The 15842-nt window shown below is 36.7% G+C and overlaps 1 protein-coding gene across 1 annotated transcript; it reads right to left on the reverse strand.

The window, feature by feature from the left end:
• Positions 1-2231: 2231 nt before the first annotated feature.
• Positions 2232-6223, reverse strand: LOC129268878 (uncharacterized). The gene is made up of 2 exons (XM_064104554.1): positions 5368-6223; positions 2232-4454 (listed from the first exon to the last, which is right to left on the reverse strand). Exons 1-2 carry the CDS (start codon positions 6013-6015, stop codon positions 3585-3587), a joined length of 1518 nt encoding a protein of 505 aa, XP_063960624.1. The 5' UTR covers positions 6016-6223; the 3' UTR covers positions 2232-3584.
• Between the last annotated feature and the right edge of the window lie 9619 nt (positions 6224-15842).

The following is a 15842-nucleotide window of genomic DNA, read 5'->3' on the forward strand; positions in this document are numbered from 1 at the left end:
AAGAAGCAAGATTTGATAAATACAGGTCTGAATAGAATTTCATAAGAAAATAAAAAGAGAAAAAAAGATGGGTAGGGACGGGGAAGGAATAAAAAAAAAAATACCCAGAAAAAAAAATCCGAGTTTCGAACCAGGGTCCTCGCACATGACAAAACAATGGCCAACGCATTTGGCCACAGACCATTACCCTATTGGAAATATATTTTTAAGATATATGAAATAAAGTCCGCTCGCCGCTGTTGCCTAATAATGCTTCAGCAATTTAACTGCAATTTCAGTCATCTCGCGATGGATATTGCCGTGTTTTTTTTGTGGTTCCTGACTTTGCTAATGAAATTCCATAATTTTTGTTCAGTCATAAAGAAGAATGTCTATGCCTTATATTAATTATAATATTAATGTGACGCAAGTGTGATTTCTACGTGAAAATATGCTTTGTTTATTCACATATATTTCTTGAAAAAAAAAAATTTCTAAGCTAAATATCGGTTACCAAAATACGTTAAATGTGCACTTTTTTTCACTGTTCAGCAAATCTATCTTATCTATTTTATCTATATAACAAGACCAATCTTAAGATGAATAAACAATTCTAAGAGCAAAAAACGCTGATTGGAAAGATCGTCTCCAATGGGCTGCTGTCAGCTCAGCTGCTCACTGCTCATTGTGTGACGTCACTCAGCTGGAGCTCGCAAGAGGACCGGTGGAAGGCAGAAATATGGCATGAAAATAAATCATTTTTGAGAGCTGATTTCTGCAAACTCTGATCACTATTTTGAAAAGTGAAGTTATATATCTGATTATTAATACTTCCCCTTTACAATGATGACCACATAAAGTCATTATAAAATACTTTTGATTCTTCGGGTGTATACTTTAAGCAAATTTGACGGTTCGTGGAAATTTCTACAGCAAAATAATCGTTTTATTGAACAGGACCTAGGAATGGTCGTAATTTATATTCCAGGGTAAGGAGGTGTGTGTGTGTGTGTGGGGGGGAGGGGGGCGGGGTACTCGAATTATAATATAACATGGTACCTGCATGAACGTGCCGCACCAAAGTCAGGGGTCGGGGGCTTTAGAACTACTTGTCAATCTTAGGCTTAAAACACGGGTATCCGGAACGGCTCTTGGATCAACAATTGCTAAAAAAAATTATTTCATATATATCATACATTTCCGGTAATAAAATACAGAAGAAATAAAGAGCGGATGACATCATCATTCCCCCATTTGCATAGAGACCTGTGCCCCGTTGCATAAAAGTTACTACTATGGTAACTATCATGGTAACCATGGTAACGAGGCTCAACAGCCAATCAACATCAAGGATAATATGACAGTTACCATTGCATGACAAAGCTACCATAATGGTGACTTTTTGTGCAACGGGGCTTAGGATTGTGCATATAACTGTTTTGTGAAATTAAGCGAATTAAAAAAAAAGAAATAATAAATTTTCTTATTTACATCTAATTTTGATAATACTTAGATGCTATGTTTTTTTTCTAATCAACTTTTTGTGTGGGTTGATCTCTCCTTAATATAAAAAAGACTTTACTTAAACTACAAGTAAATCAGCATGCATAGCCCATTCACCATCTCTTTCATATCATTGAATGTGCTCCCCTCTTTCTCGATCCCCCACCCCCTCTCTCTCTCTCTCTGTTTCCCTCCTTATTCCTCCTGCCTTTCATTCTCTCTATTCTCCCTTCTTTGTTTTACCTTTTCTCCTATCACACCATGCCTTCTTTCCTTTCTTGTTTGTCTATTCTCCCCCTCCCTCTCTCACCCACCCCCTCTTTCTTTCCTTATTCCTGTCCGACCATCCTGTCATTTCATTCTCTCCATTCCCCCTTCTTTGTTTACCTTTCCTTCTATCACACTATTTCTCTCATTTTATGTCCCCCACCACCTGGTTATCTCTCTCATTCTTCTTCTCCTCTCTTTCAATACACGTCTTAAAGGTATACACCAGGCTGAAATTATTATAGCTTTGGAGTTTCATCAAAATCAGATTGAAAAATGAAGTCGATCTAATCTCAAAGTCCAGCAATATTTTGTGAAAACAATTTCATACGGCCATCACGAATATGCAATAGATGGGTTATGATTTTATGCCTAAACGTATCTTTTCCTAAAATCATTTCAACAAATCATAATGTTTCCATATTTTCAGTCAAAATCATGTCTCCTAAGCATTAAAGTTGAAAATGATGAAAAAATGAAAAGATGATGAAAATCCATAATTTATTGGTCGAAATAGACATGAAATGAAATACTCCGAAAATTTGCTTTGCCCAATTGATCGTGGGCCCGGCAGCCAGATCGACGAGGCTCTATCTCTTTAATAATTGTTGAACGCCAAACAGGGTAGCAGCAACTCCCATCTTTTAACGTCTTTTGGTCGGACGCGGTCGGGGTTTGAACCCCTGACCTCCCGGTTGTGAGACGAACGCTCTACCAACTGAGCCAATACACCGGTTATAGTTAAAGTTATAGTTATAGCAGTGATTATAGTAAATCGGTTGAAAGACCAACGGTTGTCTTCGCGGATAAACGATAATGTCATAATACAAAATAATATAAATGAGGATTATGGCATCATCAGTTCGCTCATTTTATTTTATTTCATTTCATTTATTTTCCACTTCCACCAATCATATACAATAAGTTTTGTTACATACATCTTGATATAATTATAATCAATAAAACCAGAAAACTTTATATGTATAACAATCAAGATAACCACATATATCAGGTCGGAAATTGAGGAAGCTACTAAAAAGCGAAGCTAATAGAATGCAGCCTCCTACTACATGAGCAAAACATAAACACAACATGGTAGAAATTTTAGCATGAATCCAGTTGAATGTATAATACCTGACAAAACTACTTGTATACAAAAATAATACGTACACTTTTTCTTGAACTACCTTAAAAGAAAATATTTATTGTCATTTAATACCCATTTTATTTTTGTATATTTTGAAACCCCGACTAGTGAGGAGAGCTTCATAATAGAAACTAGTTTATCTTTTTAATAGTCACCCACAGGCACTAGTGGGTGGTATTATCTTCCTCTTGTACATATTATTGTTGCCTTTTGCCTGGAAACAAAATAAAATAACATAAATAAATAAATACAAAGTATTAGAAGTGAGCTTCTTAAGTTAATATCTGATAAATTTGCTAATAAATTATTATATGATAATTCATACGTGCACTTAAACTATTTTAACAATAAATATTATTACAATATTTATTAGCTCAGTTAAATTTGTTAAGGATTAGTAGAGAATAATTAATTAATAAAAACGACGAATTAACGATATATATATTTCATTTTCATTGAAAGAAAGTGCGACGAAGTGGTAAACTTACCAGGCACTCTTCTTTAGTTGATAATTAACAGTTTACATTCAAATTTTGATATTTCGGAGAAATACAACCGATTATTGTGCAGATAAAATTAGTCCTACACTATCTGTGGAAGGGGGGGGGGGTCCATTATTCGCAATAATGTAGATCATTAACATGCTTAAGTTCAGTTGAGTTTGGATTATATAAAAACGAGGTACATTTTATTCTAGTGATACTTTGATGAAATACAAGTGATTCATACAAGCAAATGCAAGCATTTCGGGTGAAAGGGAAACCAGGTAACACCACGTTGAATTAATCACTTTCAAATCGAGCGCATTGAATTCAACTCTTTCCTTCAGGTTCAGATCGTCAAGATCATAGAGCCTTATTACAACTCTCCTATTCTGCATGTCAACACTCGCTACATACACCCTGTCCTGCTCATCCACGGCGGCATACAGGCGGACACCCTCTGGAGCTTGTATAGACTCACCGGCATTCCCATCCCTGTCATAGACTGTTAACACCCTTGGTAAGAAACAACATGAACTTGCGACGATCAAACCCGACCTGGTGGCTGCTGCCTGACCGGTCCTGTTTCTTGTTTGAACAGCGTGTTTGAGAGTGGATCCTGTAGGGTCATAGATGTAAACTTGTTTTCCAGCGTTAGTAATGATGATTTCATCTGTTGGACTCCTGTTAAGGGTGAGAAATTTGCCATTGTCATTCACGTGAATGGTTGATTTCTTAGATCCATCGGGAGAATATACGTGTGCTTCTGAATTACCCGTCGATATGCATAGTGACCTGTCTTGAAGAATAATAAGATCAAAATACTCCAGGCCATTACGTGTGTTCGGGTACGGCCATTGCTGCTCTCTACCATCTGAATTGATTATAGCTGCACCAAATCCAACCTTCCCAAACGGGATACCCACGCTGTCATCAGAGTACCGCGTCATTCCCCACACCACTGCAAATGCTGGTAGGTTTACACGTTTAATGACATTTAACTTGGGATCTGATCTTGTGTTGCTGCCGAGGTTAGGATGAAGATTTTGTTCAGGTTTGCGCTTGCACCCTTTCTTCTGTGTGAATTAATACAAGTGAGAAAAAAAAAACCCCAGTAAATTGACATTGTTAAAGAATCAAGTAATTTGGGACATTGAGCAGTATTAAGACACAAGAAGTACAAGGCGCAGATCCGCACCCAATACGATTGGCCATGACCCTCCCCCCTTTTTTTTGGGGGGGGGGGCGGGGGTGGGAGGGGGTCAAATTTTACAGACAAATTCACATCGCGGAAAAGTCCAAATCCGGGTCAGCGCCTTTAGTAGCAGAGCAGTATTATTAGTACTATTAATAGTAGTAGTAGTAGTAATAGTATTAGTGTGGACATCAGATCTTATAAATTATGTCGGAATAGGCTCGAACCTTTTGACCATGTTTTTATTATAAACTTTCCTTTCGTTCTTTGGTCCTCCTTTCATGGTCGTAATGAATGCTTGTTTAGGGGTCCATGGTACCCAAGACCAATTTGTACTTTTTTTTTTGGGGAGGGGAGCCCTTAGTCGTTAAGACCAACGTTTTAAGTATAATGCTAGCTTTATTCTTACAATAGGTACCTCCTGAAGATTGAATATATAGATTTACCTAAATTTATATAATTGAAGACTTTTATCAATCTTCTTGTTATTCTTCCCCTTCTTCTTTCTCTCAATACTTTCCCCCTTTTTTATTTATAACTCTTCCTTAATTTGTATTCGTACTTTGGTGAAATTCTTGCTGAAATCTTTCAGGGGTGCATCCGTTGCCCCGGGCGCACCCCCTGCTCATTCGTAATTGGTCGTGATTGTACAGTTCGATTCTCTTTAATTAATGACAATGACGACCAATGAGTTTGCAAAATTTTGACTAATTAATGTGGACCTTAATTTGCACAAAGATTTTTCTTGTTTTTATCATCATGCAGCATTTAAAAAATGAATGATCATGACTAACCTTCCCCTTGCCACCCTCTATTGGAACAATCTCATGACCTTCAAAAAGAAAAGCCATCTCGTGATGACCCGCTACACACTTCTTACACAGGTACTTGTCGCAGGTTTTGCAGAATAAGTGGGCATCCCTTTGCCATCTGCAAGCATTGCATTTTGGACGTGTTCCACTTTGTTTGTCCTCTTGTTTGTGGGTGCAGTCTTTTTTAGAAGCTTGATCAATGACATCCTCAATGGGAACAGTCTCATGACCTTCAAAAAGAAAAGCCATTTCTTGATGACCAGTCACACACCTATCACATAAATACCTGTCGCAGGTCTTGCACAATAACTCAGCATCCCATTGCCGTCTGCAAGTGTTGCATTTTGGACGTGTCTCACTCTTTCTCGCGTGGTAGTCGTCTACGAATGCGTTCACCGTCACATTAGCGGGGAAATCATCAACACGCTTCGCAGATGTAAACTTGGTCTTCTTTCTGCAGACAGGGCACACCATATAATCGTTCTGAGTGGAAAGATCACAGTCTTTGAGGCATCTACGGCAATAAGTATGCCCACATGTCGGAAGCATGACTGCTTCGACGAAGATCTCGAAGCACACTGGGCATGTCAAGTTTTCTGGAGGGCTTGAGGTTTCAGCTTTCTCAGCCATGATCTGAGTTCCAGATGTACGCCAATCAGGCAAGAGTATAACAGATAACAGTAAAGGATGGGGATTGGAAAGTCATGAATTCAATATCATGCGTAAAGAGGATGGAGTTCATCTCCAGGAAGTATCAAAACTCTGTACCAGTCTGCGTAAACGTTGACTTGCCACTAAAAATGGTACGCTTGGATTAAATTGAAAATTTTGATCAAACGTTATAACATTGGCAAATAGTTCCTTGCATGCTGATAGGGTAGATAACGTTACTGCGAAATCGTCATGAGATTAATAGAAGTGGGTTTTCCCACCAACAAAGTAAACAACTTAGAACGATTTCATGACATTTGCTCCGACCCTTTGGACTTACCAGTTAATGTTTAGTAAGGCCGGTTTTCTTGTAAAGGGTGAAATTGTCATGTTTTTTAACAGCTAAAATAAAGCAATTTGGCTTCCAGTGATGATGGGCTATCAATCACTTCTCCTAAATACTCTTTTACTATCTCCTTCCATTTATCTTCATTTAAAGGGAGGGGAAGCTGCCCGGGGGGGGGGGGGGGGGCACTTCCATTCACGAGTGGATACCATGCGCGACCATGGGGTCTCGAAAAGCACCCTAAACACGTAATTTCCATATTCTGAAAATGCACCCCTTAACAAGTATTGGCGTGTGAAACCCTACCCTTAACAAGTATTGGAAACAAAACGATACTCTTGGCAAATGTTCCCTGAAATGAACCCCTAAACAAGTACAGGAATGTTTTATTGTTACGGGTCCTTCGGTTGTCGGCTTTACCTTATTTCGTTTAGTACGACCCCACCTTCTACACCTCGCGCAAATCGGACTCTAAACACGAAGTGTTGGGGCAAAAAGGACATCCTTTATAAAACATTATAATTTTGTTTCATCATCCCCGCGAATTCGACCCTAAACTCCTAATTTTTCTAGCGAAATAGATACCCTTTTTTCATTATTTTTGTGTTTTTGACACCTTATCACGTTACGAACGTAACGTGCCCTATCGTGAAAAATACATCCTTTTTACGTGTTTTTTTGGTCGCGCATGGTATCCACTCGTCAATGTAATTGCCCCCCCCCCCCGGGGAAGCTGTTAGCAAAGAGGTACCGGTCTTATTATTGGTAAAGTTATCACTCACATTAAACATAGAGATGAACAAGGGAGGGTAGAAGAATGTGAGCTAGTTGAATCTCTCGGTAAAGTTTGTGCCTGTACGTCGAAACAAACATCATAATAGTCTACGGATCGGGGTGAGATGAGCCGTGCATGTCCACTAGTACCAGGACAACGTGAGCGCGGGATGCACATCCGCGTCCCTTTTGCAACCTCTCTCGGCAATAATTCCTTCATGTCCGAGGTTTTGGGAAGGCCAAATATTTCGTCATCTCAATTTTGGTCTCGAATAAAATTTCCCAAGAGGATCTTGATTGCATCAAAGTCCACCATGCAACCAAAGTCCATTTATTGTACATGATTTCTTGTCATGAAAAATACGAGACATTTGGCTTCCTCCTGCTCGTACGCACGGGCGTCCGTCGATATAACACATGGTATTTTTATGAAAATATGCACCCTTTTTCTTAAAAGTTTATGGAGAGGGGGGAAAATTAATCGTATCAAGTCGGGGCGTTCAGTAATGAGGACAGGAGAAACTATATTTCACTGATTTTCATGATTCATCCCATTTGATTAACTCATCTATTCGTGTTTTGGGGCTAATCTTTCCCTTACGCATTGCTTTTTGGCAGAAGTTCTATGGAAAATGCACCTTTTTTCACACAATCTTTGAGACACTCTGTATTCATTTTCCCATTGCTCGAGAATGAATGGGCAGTTAACGACGGGGTAAAAGATTTATTGAAGAATGGAATGTATATTTCACGAAAATTAAAGCCATTTCCCCATTGGATGTTATCTTCAATACGTGTTTTTCAGATGAAGTTAGTTGTCGAATCGGCTCTTCTGGCATTTGAGGTCTCTATCGGTGACGTCACTCAGAATCGTCATGCCTGAACCATCGGCCGGGCAGGGGTCGCAATGGTAGTATGATTCATGCATAATGCACTGGATATATACAATAATCTTGTCCTCTCGTTCAAATGAATGTGAAACTTATATGATTTTCATCAGAGCATTCAACATGAGTACTGTAGTTAACATTTCTTTGTTATAAGTGAATTAAAGTCCCTCCAGTGAGTTTCATCACCCCTATTGTAAAAATGTATCACTCCCCAAGTTGTAAAACAGTCGGCTGTTAGCACTCAGGGTCACTCCGTGACCTGTGTGTGCGTTCAAGAGATGTACACGATTTTCTGTCTCATTTAGGCAGAAATCTTTCATAATGATGTACATTACATGAATGTGCCTATGAATGTGAAGTATATTTCATAACGGGAGATTATGATGGGAAGTGTGTATATGTATTGACATAAGAATTGTGCTCCAGGTGTCCGGATGTTAATTCAACATTTGACCATTCATATTACGATCCCGGGACCCGTTTCAGTTGTCAGTTGTCTATGATAATATGATCATGGAAATTTGCATAGTTCTTGACTAAGTCCTAGACTAAGTCCTAGAGGACACTGCCAGGACAATCAAGTCTGCAGGCACAGAACCTGGTTGGAACTTTGATCAACAAGTGTGCCTCCACGCAAAGACTAGCACATACAAAACTTGCTGTTCCTTCAGTACACAAGACATAGGTAGGCTGCACGTTCAGACCCTTAACTCGTGCGAAGGATTTGCCCAGCAGACTAAGGACAATCTGCGATCCGCGGACATTCCGTTCTTCTTACATGATTACTTTAAATGGAGGAGCAGGGTACAGTTGCCACATTTAAGAACTCACTGCACTATCCGTATAATAGAAGAATCCCCTGTGTATCCATCCAACCCGCGTGAGGAGAGATCTGTTGGTCACATTATTTCAGAATTATATTCTCTTTCTAGGAGCACGTGATTCCATAATAATAAAGATAAAAAAGAGAAGTGTAAATGTGAGATGGACGATGACAATGTGATTTTTAATTCCTCATGTTACCCGAAATGGGTATAGAAGAAAACCCATAAGTTTACATTTACAATCAGAGCAACAATATGAATATTTACAGTTTCATATAGAGATGTTACACTAATTCAGTAAAAATTGTTGATAGGTATATGAAGAAAACGAAACGATGATACAAATAATTCAAATAAAAAAAAAAGGAAATGAAAATAATTGACAAAAAGGTAGCCATTTACAAAAAAACTACACCAAATATTCTCGCAAGGACCTGACATTCTAGTTTACATCTGACACAAACTAACTTACGTACATTAAAGGTCAAGTCCTTTCGAATAAATAGAGAAAAATCAGACAAGCACAATGCTGAAAATTTCATCAAAATCGGATGTAAAATAAGAAAGTTATGGCATTTTAAATTTCACAAAATAGTTATATGCACAACTTACTGACATGAAAATGAGAGAGTCGATGATGTCACTCACTCACTATTTCTTTTGTTTTTATTGTCTGAATTACACAATTTTCATTTTTTAAAAATAGGTTTGACAACAAGGGCCAACATGACTGATGCATATAGTATTAAAATAATGTTACTTCCACATATTCAGGGAGGAATTAATCTTTGTTTCACTTGACAATGAGGTGAAAATTAGAATATTCAGTATTTGATATAATAATATACAAAAGAAATGGTGAGTGGATGATGTCATCAGTATCCTCATTTGCATACCAACAAGGATGTGCATATAACTGTTCTCTGAAATTAAGCGAAACTTTAAAATATCATAACTTTCTTATTTTCCATCCGATTTTAATGAAATTTTCAGTGCTATGCTCATTGGATTCTTCTCTTTTTATTCAAATCAACTTTTTGGTGAGGTGGACTTGTCCTGTAAATAAAAACAGTAACAGAATATTCAAAGTGAAAACAAGCAGACATCGCATGCTGTGAAATCATGCCGTCATAATTATAGTTGTTGCATTTATGATACAATTATGTACAAATCGAATAAACCTGTCTACTTTAAACTGAAGTGAAGCATCATTACTTTACAATTTTTTTCTGAATTCGTTAAAAATTACCAGCATCAATTAATTATTAAATCTTCAACGTGCTAAGCCTATTTCTGAAATACATTTTCAGATATTTTCTTCTTTCATTCATTGTTGAAAACATAGCGTTCAAACAAATTATGATATTCATCACCAATTCTCCTTGATTTACGGGTTGCACAACAACCATTACATTTATTCCATTAAATCTTTCAGTTACAAATGGAAGTCGCTGATTTCGACACCTAAACTTTTTTGTTGTGCAGGGTAGTTCTGTAGCTTTATGATATACGATTCTAACACCTCGTTCTCACTCAGCCCCAGCACGCGAGTCATGAGTCCCGCGAGGCGAGTCTGCTCCGTGCGCTGGGGCTGAGTGAGAACGCGGTATAACTGGCACATTGGGTGATTTCAAGTACGGTGTTCGGTGTTTGTGTTGAGAGCGTAAAAAGGCTGCTGAACACCGAGCTGGGTTCAGAGGAGCGATAACGATCGAGTTATCGATAGCGTATGACGTCGCGCCACCGCTGCAAGATCATCTCGACTTTACGCGAAAACTTCTCGACGACGAAAGTTGAATCAGGGAGAAATTACAGTAAAATATCTCATCGTACAATTCAATTCAATTTCAATTCAATTCATTTATTTTCTCTTTCAATCTTTTTACATTGACAATGATAGTTCAATATACATATTTACAAAATATAACATTTAAATCATTTTTATAATACAGTAATACTATGAAATCGAAAGAGAAGGAGACCAACTAAAAAGCAGAGCTTGTAGGGTGAAGGCCCCCTGTCATAAGTACATTTTATGAATAAAAAATAAGATAAAATAGAGAAATAAACAATTTATATATATATATATAATGAATAAAAAATAAACAAATAAAAATAAAAATAAAAATAAATAAATAATAATAAGAATAAATGATTAAGTATACACTGTATACAGAAATCATAAAACGATTAAACATATATACAAGGAGAAATTAATAAACATATTTACATGTTAAGTTCTGAATTACATTACTTTTTGAAGAAACGATAATCTAATATGAATTCAGAAGATATTTTTTAAGTTTTCCTTTGAAATTTTGTATTGAATTACATTGTATAATATCCTCTGAAAAAGAATTCCATAATTTTGGACCAGTAAAAACAAATGTCTTCTGTGCAAACGATGTTCTATTTAGAAGTAAATGAAAGGAACTCGCCTGGCGAGTGAAGTGCTTATGGATTGTATCATTTTTTACAAACATATCATTAAAAGGTAATGGTAATTGTTTATTGATAAACTTGTACATTAACTGTCCGAGTTGAAAAGAATATAAATCTTTAACCTTCAAGACTTTATTTCTCAAAAACAGAATATTTGTATGTGCCCTGAATTCTGCATGATTGATAATACGAATTACTCTTTTTTGTAGAATAAAAAGTCTATTGATTTGAGAATTCGCTGCGTTACCCCATGCAACAACTCCGTAATTCAAGTAAGGTAAAATTAACGTTGAATACAATGATAACAAAATATAATGGGGTAAGAAGGAACTTAATTTTCTAATGACACCAATGTTGCGAGCAATGATTTTACAAATATCAATATGTGCTTTCCAAGAAAGTTTTTCGTCAATGATCAGTCCCAAAAATTTAGTAGATCGCACTCTTTGAATGACAGTATCATTTAAATTTACATCTTTTGGCACAGTCGTAATCTTGTTGCTAAATAGCATGTAGCTAGTTTTTTCGAGGTTAAGAGAGAGTTTGTTAGCTGTTATCCAATTCGAAACATTTTTTAGTTCGTCATTGAATATTTGCGTCAATTGCTCTGGGTCGGGGTGCGACAGAAATATATTAGAATCATCAGCGAAAAGTATAAATTGAAGCAATCTAGATGACATATCAATATCATTTATATAAGTAATGAACAAGAGTGGACCAAGAATGCTGCCCTGTGGAACTCCACAAAGGACAGGTTTACGTTCAGAAATATTACAATCAAGTGAAACGAACTGTGAACGCCCGGTTAGATATTTCTTGAACCACTTTAGTGGTTCCCCTCTAATTCCATAATGAGAAAGTTTATAAAGGAGAATGTTATGATCAAATGTATCAAATGCTTTTGAAAAATCTAAAAACAAACCAATCGTATTCGAAGACTTGTCATAAGCTTTGGCAACTGTTTGAACTAAAGAAAGTATTGCGTGGGAAGTGCTACTCTTTTCCCGAAAACCAAATTGAGTATCGGATAGGATGTTGTGCTTTTTTAAAAAACATATGGTTCGGATGTGAACCAATTTTTCAAGAATTTTAGATAAGTTTGTAAGCAATGAAATGGGTCTGTAGTTACTTGCTAAAGAACTATCACCTTTTTTGAAGACTGGTATTATCTTAGAAATTTTCATTGATTTTGGAATATTTCCCGATGATAATGACAAATTGAATATATAAACAAGAGGGTCAATTATATAATTCATAGTTTTTTGTAAAAGGTTGTTATCAATGTTATCAAATCCTGCACTTTTATATGATTTTAGGCTAGATATAATTTTAATTATCTCCTGTGCGTTCGTAGGAGAGAAAAACATAGAACTTTGATTTCTATCCCCCAGATATTGATGAAATGAATGGGAGTTTGTTGGTATACTTCTAGAGAGCTTAAGTCCAACTTGTGAAAAGTAATTGTTGAAAATATTTGCCATCTGAACTTTATCTTCAATAATAGAATCATTTTGCATAAGCTTCGTTATCTTTGAAAACTTTGGTCCATTACTAATGGTAGAATTGATCAATTTCCATGTTTTTTTAAGATCATTCTTGCATTGATTAAATTGGTCATGGTAATATGCCTTTTTAGCAGTACGGATGACCCCTGTTAGTATATTCTTATAATTAGTATATTGGCTCCGAGTATTCTCAGTTAATCTTGATATATATTTATAGTATAATCGATTTTTTCTATTTATCGAACGAAGAATTGAATTCGTTATCCAGGGTAGTCTGGGTGATCTTTTATAATTTTTGGACTTGGGCTTTGCAAAAGGAATATTTTCATTAACATGACACATGAAGATATCAATAAATGTTTCGTAGGACTCGTCAACACATTCTGTACTAAATACATCATCCCAAGATTCTTCTTCTAAACTCTGTTTCAAACGAGATATATTTATATCACTATACACACGCCTCTTAGATACGTAATCGGGAAGTTTGTTTGGCTGATATTGATTAGAACAATACATGAAAATTGGGAAATGATCAGACATTTCTGAGATAATTATACCAGCTTTAAATTCTGAATGTATATTGGAAAAAAAATTGTCAATCAGTGTTGCGGAAGTATTAGTAATTCTAGTGGGTCTAGAAATAAGTGGCAAAAAAGAGGCAGAAAGGAATGTCTCTAAAAAGTCATTTGCAAAAATATTAGTATCACTCGCTAACAGGTCATAGTTAAAGTCTCCCATTATAATACATCTTTTGTTTTGAACAGAATGATAATATTATTTAAAGTGTCTAGAAAATCAGCACTATTGCTGCGAGGCGGCTTATAAACAACTCCCAATACAGTTTTTCTGTTATCACGATCACTAATTTCAATAAATAAAGTTTCTGCAGTTTCATTCATTAAATTCATGTCTTCAATAATAACATACTCAAATTGACTCGGCACAAAAATTGCAACACCACCACCAATTTTATCAACACGATTATTTGTAAGTATATCATAACCTGGGAGTGCATTCATATTAATATATTTATCTGACAGCCATGTCTCAGTTAAACCTATTACGGTATTTTCGGGAACACCTGAGTTATCTAAAAATAAACGAAATTGTTCAAAATTCTTGTTAAGGCTTCTGATATTTAGATGCAAAATAGACAAGCAGGAAGAAGGTAAACCTTTGAAAATGTTTTTGGCTGAAGCCTGAGTGTAGTACAAAATGCAAAGGCTGATATCACTTCAAGAATCCGAAAAAGTAACTATTATTGTCCATTGAAATCTTTAAGGCTCTAATGATTTGTTTTTGACTGTAAAAGCTAATATTACGGGGATGTTTCATCCTGTTCGCCGCCTGTTCGTGGGCTTCAAATCATCAACACCAACACCGAACTTGAAATCACAATTTTCCCAATCCCTGGTGTTTGGTGTTGGTGAATGGGGAAATTGCACGTAGATCGCCAACACCAGCTGTGAAGTTTGGTTCAGCAGACGACATTCAACACCAGCGCTGAAAACGAGCTGCCGGAAATACGTAATATTTTGCAAGGTCAATCCCAACACCAGCATCATTTTAAGTACGGTGTTGTGGCTGGTGTTGTTACAACACCAACACCAGATTTCAACACCCACTGGGCTTGGGCTGTCATGCGCGGGAGTGTACAACGCGTCTTGAGCATGATGCGCGAAGGCTAGGGGGGGGGGGGTGGGTGTAAACCAACGAACGTAGAGGGCAGCAACACACAAGCGTCAGAGTTATCAATAGACAGAGTGGCGAAACCGGAAGTGTGCTCTGATTGGTCCGACATTTCATGGAGCCCCAATTAGTTCCCTCTGGCATATTTTCTGCGCTTGTGATCTTCTGCTTGGTGCATGCCTCCGGAAATTTCAATAAACTACACGTTTTCTCACATTTAGTGATTAAATACCTCGACACTTTCAACTCATGGATATATTTTCTAGATGCCAATGTGAGTATTTTAACATATAAAGTTACCCTTTGTAGATACATCTGGTGTTACTTTGCATAAATCGGCTTCCAAAATAATGTCGAAAAAAGTGTTTGGTAAGAGAGAAAAATTGCATTTTTTCAAGTTTTGTGAAATCATGTTTTGCACAAATTACCTCAACGTGTTGAAAATAGTGTTTTACAATGACTGTCAAGGTTGAATGATCTTTTAACAAGTTGTTTCATGTTATTTTGGGGGAAATCCATTTATTTTCTACCAAAAACAGTTCATAAAATCTAGCATATGGGACTACCCTTCTTAAGACCCTAGCCAAAGATAAGGAGCTGCGCCGCCGGAGCTTTCGGCGGCGGAAACCTTAGCCCAATCTATAGACCGTAGGCGGTTAGTTGCAGGGATGGCGCCACCAACTCAACGGGTGAAGGAACTTTTCAACTTAGTCTAAGTTATATTAGACAGGAATAACCGTCGTTTCTGGGATTTTATTCAACAATTCCTGACATTTTACTATAATCCCCATTTATGTATTGGTGAGTGAGCCAACACAGTTCAGCGGAACAACCAAAATACAGAGACTGAAGCTTTTGGTCTAAACTAAAGTTAGATCTAGGCCTACTACTGTACTAGTCTTAATCTGAATTTTACTATTATATAGATGGAAATATCCCATTTGAGAGGAAAGTATCCCTATATATATTTAGACTATTTTGTTATTAAGGCCAAAGTGTTAAAACTCCTGATTTTAGAAAACCTGTATGCCTAGGTCTAATTTAGACCCAAAGACTAGAGATAATATTAAGACTGAAGGCAGCACTGCATGCAATGCAGTTGAGTTGTTACATTAAAGTTTTTAATCTAACAAAGGAACTGCAGTGCTCGAGTCTATTTACTCTGGACTAGGTCTAGTGAAGATCTATAGTAGATGTAGACCTAGTCTAGGCGTAGTAGATAAAAAAATCAAAGTCCAAGTCCAGAGCTTACCTATCAAGACAGCCAGTGATTCAATTAAGATTACTTTATAAATGCAAACAGAAGAAATGATGATTCAAAGTGCTTTGACCT

The sequence above is a fragment of the Lytechinus pictus genome, chromosome 9 (assembly GCF_037042905.1).
Source record: "Lytechinus pictus isolate F3 Inbred chromosome 9, Lp3.0, whole genome shotgun sequence".
In the NCBI taxonomy this organism is placed as follows: Eukaryota; Metazoa; Echinodermata; class Echinoidea; order Temnopleuroida; family Toxopneustidae; genus Lytechinus; species Lytechinus pictus.

What these genes read in the sequence shown, in the direction of transcription:
- LOC129268878 (XM_064104554.1), bottom strand. Translation starts at nt 6,015, where the DNA reads ATGGCTGAGAAAGCTGAAACCTCAAGCCCTCCAGAAAACTTGACATGC. An exon ending in TAGAGGGTGGCAAGGGGAAG is followed by an intron (nt 4,455 to 5,367) that starts GTTAGTCATGAT and finishes TAATTCACACAG; the next exon opens with AAGAAAGGGTGCAAGCGCAA.